Source organism: Etheostoma spectabile, chromosome 4 (genome assembly GCF_008692095.1).
Source record: "Etheostoma spectabile isolate EspeVRDwgs_2016 chromosome 4, UIUC_Espe_1.0, whole genome shotgun sequence".
In the NCBI taxonomy this organism is placed as follows: domain Eukaryota; kingdom Metazoa; phylum Chordata; class Actinopteri; order Perciformes; family Percidae; genus Etheostoma; species Etheostoma spectabile.
This window is the reverse complement of record NC_045736.1, coordinates 29905418-29912770: the sequence shown is the minus strand read 5'-3', so window position 1 is coordinate 29912770 and position 7353 is coordinate 29905418. Positions and strand designations below refer to the sequence as shown.

Sequence of the window (7353 nt, the reverse complement as noted above, 5' to 3'; positions counted from 1 at the left end):
ATACAACATCGATATATTGCCCAGCCCTAGGAAGAAGTACCGAAGACAAATCTCCGTCACAAAGCTCAAGGTGTTGTCTTCAAATCGATTGTTTTGTTTGACTAACAGTCCAAAACCCGGAGGTTTTCTATTCACAGTGATCCAAATCAAAGGCTGGAACCAGTGAATGTTGGACAGATGATGATGTTGTCAATTCATTTTCAACTAATCATTTAAAAGATACATTCTCATCAATATATCCTAGGGCTGAAACATGAGCAACTTGATGATTAAAAACATTGATGCAAATTATTTGGAAGAGGAGAAAAGAAATAGCTAACAGCAAGAAGACGAGACAGGGCAGGTTTGGGATTATTTTAAACTTGTGTTGTCTTCCCGTCAAAATTGAAAATCAAAATTTTTGTTGATAATTTCTATCGGTGTTTTTAACTTTTTATGTTTTTGTCCCTTTTTTACGATGCTTTTCACTTTTTTCAGGTTTTCAACACTACGTAACACTAACTTATTAACTTTAGTTTTACAGTTAATTTAGGAAGTTATGGTCAATAAACCACATTTATAGGAAATTATGCCTAATGTTTGAGTTAGAAAAGCAGAAATTAGGAATTATTTCGACTAAAATCAAAGGAATGGATGTTGATGGATAATCACAGACTGGAATATGTCAACTTTTACTCAATACTATTTCAAAACCACTTCAAATTTTTTTCTCCAAACACAATAAAATTGAATAAGACGCCCCAAAATTGATGAAAGTAGAGATTGTACTTGCCGAAGAGGGTTATTTTGAATCAATTATGTTATTTTGGGTAGTTAAAAAGAACATTGATGTAGGAAAACGGGTCTTTTCGACCCGAGGACAACATGACGGCAGAGGAAAAACAACAAAAACTCTGTACAGTTATTATTATGTACTATTGCTCCCCCCCTTTTTATTATTTACTATTGCTCTATTGCCCCAATTACTTGATATAGCAATTGAATAGTCATTAGAATACTCAATAGCTGCAGCCCTAATACACACAATAAACATGTATGGCGTATGAAACATCTATCCTGATACAGGCATGCAATATATATGAACTGTACACATTAACAGAAACAATGGCACTAGTAAGTGAGCTAGAAAGTGCAGAAAGAAAAGTTGCTTTTTCTGAAACTTCACAGGCACTAATAAAAGAGGCACAATGTGCAGATGAATCAATCTTCATTATTTGTTGAACTACAAAGAATGAATTTATGAGGGAAAAAAAATTTGATGGAGAAACTGTTATTTGGAGCTATGATGCCCTTTCGCTGGCCAAAAGGAATGCAGGTGTCTCAATAGACACAAAATTCCGCATCGATTTGAGGCCCGCTACCTTCAAAGCCTCTCTCCCTTAGTGCTGCGGATCGATAGCTGTGTCTCCTCCCGTCTGCCATCCTCTGTCCTAGCTCCCCTGGCCCACATCTCCCCCAGCAGCAGGCTCCACGACAACTGGCTAATTAAATCCTGAAGGTAGATTTTGCTCCAGAGCTGTCGTGCACTGTCACTGCTGCCACATAATAAAGTAGCAGGAGAGCCGAGCCGGTAGGCGGGCTTAGTGAGGCGTGCTCCTCCGAGGGGATCTGCTGTCTTTTGTCTTTCCACATGCATAAATGGAGTGAAAGTCAAGCCGTGAGAGGAAAGAAAGTGAGAAAAAGAGAGTGGTGGGCTTGCCTTGTTCATTTAAAAGAGTCCATTGTAGCTTTTGGGGTTTAATGGGGTCTTTGTCACAGGCGGCCAGTGACATGTGTCATCTGTGCAAGGAAATCAATAGGTGAGACATCTGAATATAAAAGGGCGTGCTGTGAGCTGCAAAAACAATGTATTACTGTCCTCTCCAAAGGGATTGCACGGGCCCATGTACAGGTTGGTTAAGTCCTCTGGGGCCTGCTGTTGGCTACGGTACGAGAGGTGAATGTGCTGAGTTGTAATCCGGCGTAATCCCGTTGGTGAGGCAGGATATGGTTTTCACACTCAGACATGGCTATCCACATCAGCCGCCAGGCCCGTTGCTAACTGGTGCGGAAGGCCAGAGCCCAGAGGGGTCCATCCCCGCTTTCTCCAGAATACGTCAGCAATCTGGCACTCAGCTGCCGTGCCAGTGACACCAGCCAGTGGATTTAAAAGACAATGCAGCTTCCACACCTGCATCAAAACCCTTGTCTGATCCGCAGGCAAAACCCACCGGGTACACTTCTGACCACAAAAAACACTGCACTCCTAACAGCAGGTCAAAAGAGGAGCAGCAAGAAGGGAGGTGTAATGGAGGCTGAACAAAAAGGTAAGACAGCATGAGAGTAAACAACTGGCACACTCTGCTTTCAAAGAAAGAACATGTACAGTACATTGGTGGGCTTGAAAAGAACAGACAGATAAACTGACAGTCCAACGGGGACAGAAAGGAAGCTTAAGCAAGACGGCTCTGCGTGTCCCAAAAGGCCATCTTTCTTCAATAAAACAGGGCATCGGGGCCTGCAGAAGAAGAAAAATGACTCCATTTTGAGTCATGTTGAGGGAGCGCAGGCTTTAGACTAGACACCCACCTGAAGGAAACCACAGGGGACGGAACTATAAAAAGATTGGACAGCCTGTCTGAATGGAAATTTTGGGAACGCTCGCACAGATGTTCGGGGAGGTTTCCGGATAGACGTGATTAAGGTGACCGCGCCGCGTCGAAAAAAGGTGAGAAAAGGAACAGAGAATGTCAGAGTCAGAATCCCAGCACCCTCTGTGAAGCGTAACATTCGCAGAGCTAGACGCAGGTAAAGGAAGAGAGGCAGCTGCACTGAGAGCTCACCTTAAATGATCCCAAAGCCTTGCAGCAAAGTTGTGAATATATACGAGTATACACTCCCTGAGCAAAAAAAAAAAAAAGAAGCAAAAACTTAATCCGGTGAGAATCTGAACCAGCTCTCAAAACTGTAGCAGCCTGCCGAGCAGGACACGGGTAGCTCTGAAGAAGGCGCCATTAATATTTAAGTCATGGAGCTGCAACTTTTAAAAAAAGCCTGTACCATTACATCCTGATAAGGCTTTGTATCTGCCTTTTCCCATGGCACATTTATCAGGGATCTCGTCAAGCTCTGTATACACCAGAGTTTAGTGAGGGGTGGTTGGGAGAAGTAGTGTCTCAACCGCCGATTCCTATCTACTGCTACTGGCTCTCTAATTGGGCCTGGAAAGGGAGGGAATAATCTCTGCAGATTGATGACTCCGCTCGCGATGCGTTTGTGGTCTATCAGACAGTGAAATGAGACTGTGGGGATGCTGCAGCAGGGGGCTCTCTACCCCCACCTCTCTCTCCAAGATAAAACACCCCAGGCAGATTGGAACAAGTGACCGTCATCACTATCTTCCTCACAAACACATCCTTAATCAGAGTGACAAGCAGCACGGACGCCTCTCCAGCCCTCCGCGGGACACTTGAGAACAGAAACAGATTAGGCCTGCTGAGTCAGAGTAAGGGGCTGAGACTAAAAGTCAGTCCAAGTGATGAGATTAACTAGAGGATGACACACGGTGGGTGGGTGGGTGGGAACGCGATAGGACTGAGTCACGGTTTTTGTTTTTACCTGAAGTGCAGGCGCCACCTGGCCACTTGGCCCCGCTCTGTTGGAAGAAGGTGTCCTTGCTTTGAGACGCCTCCTGTCCCACCTCGACCACCTGCACCTGCTGTAGGGGGGCGCTCCACTTCATGGTGTACTTGGGGCCGACAGGGACCAGGCTGCTGATATCCGGAGGCCCCCTGGTGTAGATAAGAAGAAGAAGAAACAAAAATGAGGGGAGGGAGTTTAGGAAGTAAAACAACCTGAAAGAACCCCCCCCCCCAACCGTAACCTGCTAACAGCACAACAGCCAGAGCTCTATAGGAGACGATTTGGGAGTGGGAATTCAAATCTGTATGATCACCCCTGTTCCCTGCCAGAAGTGTACCCCTGGCTGTGAGGAGGAGTTCATTGCTATTCATGTATTCCTGTAATCACGCAGACAATCAACATTGTGATCGGTTTGTCAAGATCCTGGAGGGCAGACAAAGTCAACTTCGGGACACTCCAGTTGAATGAGACGTGTTAATTAGTTTGAAGGCTGCACAAGAGGGCTTTAAGCGGAATCTTTGACAGGAGCTTTGCAAAATATACAAAATCCCTTTCCTGTTTACTTCGAGAGAGGGAGAGAGAGAGAGAGAGAGAGATGTGATCAATGGTGCTGTCTCAGAAGATAAATTGGAAAGAAACCAAAAAATGTTTTATGTCAGTAATCTAGGAGTCCTGTAGCTGTAGTTAGGCATTCTACCATTTGTTTAAAGCTGATAAAGCTCCTGCAACTCAAGATAGTGCTCAGAGCCTCCAGCAGCTATTTCTCTTCCCTATGCAGTTTGCCAAAATATCCTTGCAAAACCTAGGGCATCGCATTAGGGCCCTGTGCCACCTAATAGCTATTTCTCCGAACTGTGCAGTTTAACAGACTCTCCTTTCAAAACTCACACCCGACTTCATGCTGAAACTACGCATTATGAAACGCATTAGCAATGGATTCCTGAATGCGAGGGCATGCCGCTCGACTTGCACTACAAGAGGGACTTACTTGACATTTATGTTGGCGCAGATGAGCACATCATCAAAGAGGAAGACCTTCCTCTCCTTGGACTTCAGGACTTGTCCCCGCTCGCCGTACACAGTCTCAATAAGCGTCTCACAAAGGACCAGTGACCCCTGCTCCGAGTTCAGTTGCTAAAAAGGGACAAAGCAATCAGATCAGAGGCAGAGGAGACGGCATCACAAAAGGGCCAGTCCTCCAGAGTTCAGTGCATGGAGGACACAGAAGTCAGCCTTGGAGGAACAGTTGTCTCATCGGGGATTAGCAACACATTCATGCTGCAGAAGGTCATTTAATGTGTATACACACACAAAACACACACACACACACACATCCCTAGTCTGTTCATTCATTAAACTTAGTGAAAGAGAAAGCACATGTTCTTTCACTATCTCTGCTTTGCATTTATGTGATGAGAGACACCAGAGAGGCCAGAGTCTTCTTTTGGAAATAAATACTGCGCGCGTGAGGTCAATGGGAAGTTAGCAATCAAACGTAAATAACTGTACATCGTGCATGGACTACAATTGCATTGCTTGGGGTTTTTTTGTGCAAACATATGCAGCTTCTTCTTCTCTGGTTGCAATTAAAAATTAGTAGAAGAAGAACTTCAATGTGTCGGCGAGCCGTGAACTGAGCTCACGAGACGTTAGCATGGATGTGAGTTTTTAACCAAACATGGACTTCTAGGTATTTATTTACTGAAGTCAAAGGTAAAGCCGGGTGCTGAGTTTGCGGAGAACAGATCACTGTGTTGAAGGATTATAATGCAGAATGGGCACAGACATCTAAAGCGCTGCTAGTTAAACTACGAAAGCTAAAAGGTTTTATTACCGAGCGTTGCACATCCAGGGATGCAGACCAGCTTTGTGATATGCCATCATATCGGCAAAAACAGTCAGCCTTTATCTGAAGGAGAGTTTATTAAAGAGTGTTTGGTGAACTCTGCTGCGCTAATATGCCCAGAGAAAAAAAAAAGAAGCGTTCGAGAACGTGCCGCTTTCCGGGCAAACCGTAACAGAAACCTGGAGATTCAGCTGCAAAGCAGACACACTTTTCTCCTTGGCGGTGACTGAAGTGAACTCCAAACTGAAATTGGGATTTATGCATTGTATTTTAAGAGCTAAAACTGAACCATGTTCATACAATTGACATTGAAACTTCATCAGGGCAAGAGCATTACATCACTGGCACTTTGTGTCACTTTTGGAGGAGCATGAAACTGAACATGGGGACCACATGGGCTACCACCCAGCTGTCAGGTGGCTCAGCCTGGGCAAGGTGCTTAAACGAGTATGGGACCTGAGAGCAGAGATTCAAAGGGTTTTGTGATATGAAAGGCAAATAGACCCCAGAGCTCTCAGATGTAAACTGGGTGGCTCGTCTTGTATTTGCTGTTGATGTGATTGCACAGAATGAACTAACAGTGAACGGCAAGACGAGGGCCTATTTGCACATGAAATGCAAAATAATGACATGAGGTTGGTGTTTTGTACTATGTCGGCTTCACTTTTTCATGTCCTAATCACATTTGTGCCTTTACCAGTCACAGCTTATCAGAGACAATAAAATGTACTGCTTTTTATAAAGAGATACAATTAATATTGAGCAGAATTGAGTTTAGCCTATTGGTCCGGCCCTGCACAACATTCCCCGTTTCCCATGTGGCCCCTTGGGAAAATTAATTGCCCACCCCTGCTTTATATCTTTTTGCCTGTGCGATGTCACTCACCATTTACCACAGAGTGCAAACTGGCTAAGCTCATGAGCACCGGGACTCAGAATCCTTTCTACCACAACAAAGCAGCTACACATGGATATAAACGCATACACAGTTTTCTGCACACACACCTTTACACAGACATGTGCAGACACAGTTAATGAATCCAATAACAGATGCAATTTATGCTACAGTGTGTTGGCACATGCTGGGCTTCCCATTCATCCATATGTTTGGCAAAGGGAAGTAGCAACTGAAAGCTTTTTTTTCCCCCCTATCACTTTGGTCCAGCTTCTTTTATGACTGCCTAAATCAATGTTAAGTTGTATGCATACTGCGCCAATCTAAGCCGGGCTCATCACAACTTATTGTACATTTATTTACAGTTTGTGTTTGTTGAATAGGCACACTTTTCAGTGACTAATGAATCTCTCTCAGATGTGTCTATTCTACATCCTGCAGTGCAGTAATGCATGTGACCACATTTCACAAAAGAGGATGTCCTATCTGGAGATCTGGAGCTGCTTCTGGCTGCGGCTCAGATGGAACACAGAATGAGTCATTAGTCCGAGCGGAACTGCTGTTTGATGGACACAAAACCATACAACTCCCTCAAGAGGTGGGCTGCTATAAGAATACACCCTCAAAGTCTTCAAGCATCAATAGGCACAGAGGGCATTGCAACGTGCACATGTGCATTGGAGTGGGAGTGCATGTGTGCGGGAGTGTGTATGCCAAAAGCCATTCTCACTCACATTGTTATCTGTCCTATTCCTGCGACTTAGGTACTTTGAGACAAATAATGAATATTTCATTGGATGGTTATGGGGGCAATAGAGGAGACTGGAACTCCTATTGGAATTCTGCATTGTCACCGCAGCAAATGGAATTCTGTGTGGAGTGGAAGGAGCCGAATCAGCTCATCTCAGAGTCCTGGAAAGCCGAGGGGCTGATAGAGAGAAATACAGAGAGGGGGAGGGTGGGGGTGTGCGTGTGTGAGAGAGAGAGAGAG

General features: G+C 44.7%; 1 protein-coding gene across 4 annotated transcripts in view; it reads right to left on the bottom strand.

Moving 5' to 3' along the window:
- arhgef10la (Rho guanine nucleotide exchange factor (GEF) 10-like a) overlaps positions 1-7353 on the bottom strand; it is a 190549-nt gene that overhangs the window by 91058 nt on the left and 92138 nt on the right. For all 4 annotated transcript variants that reach the window (XM_032513643.1, XM_032513642.1, XM_032513644.1 and 1 more), the window contains 2 exons: positions 4610-4755; positions 3598-3770 (listed from right to left, as the gene is read on the bottom strand). In XM_032513643.1, the coding sequence (XP_032369534.1) occupies positions 3598-3770; positions 4610-4755 (319 nt within the window). The remainder of the gene's footprint in view (positions 1-3597; positions 3771-4609; positions 4756-7353) is intronic.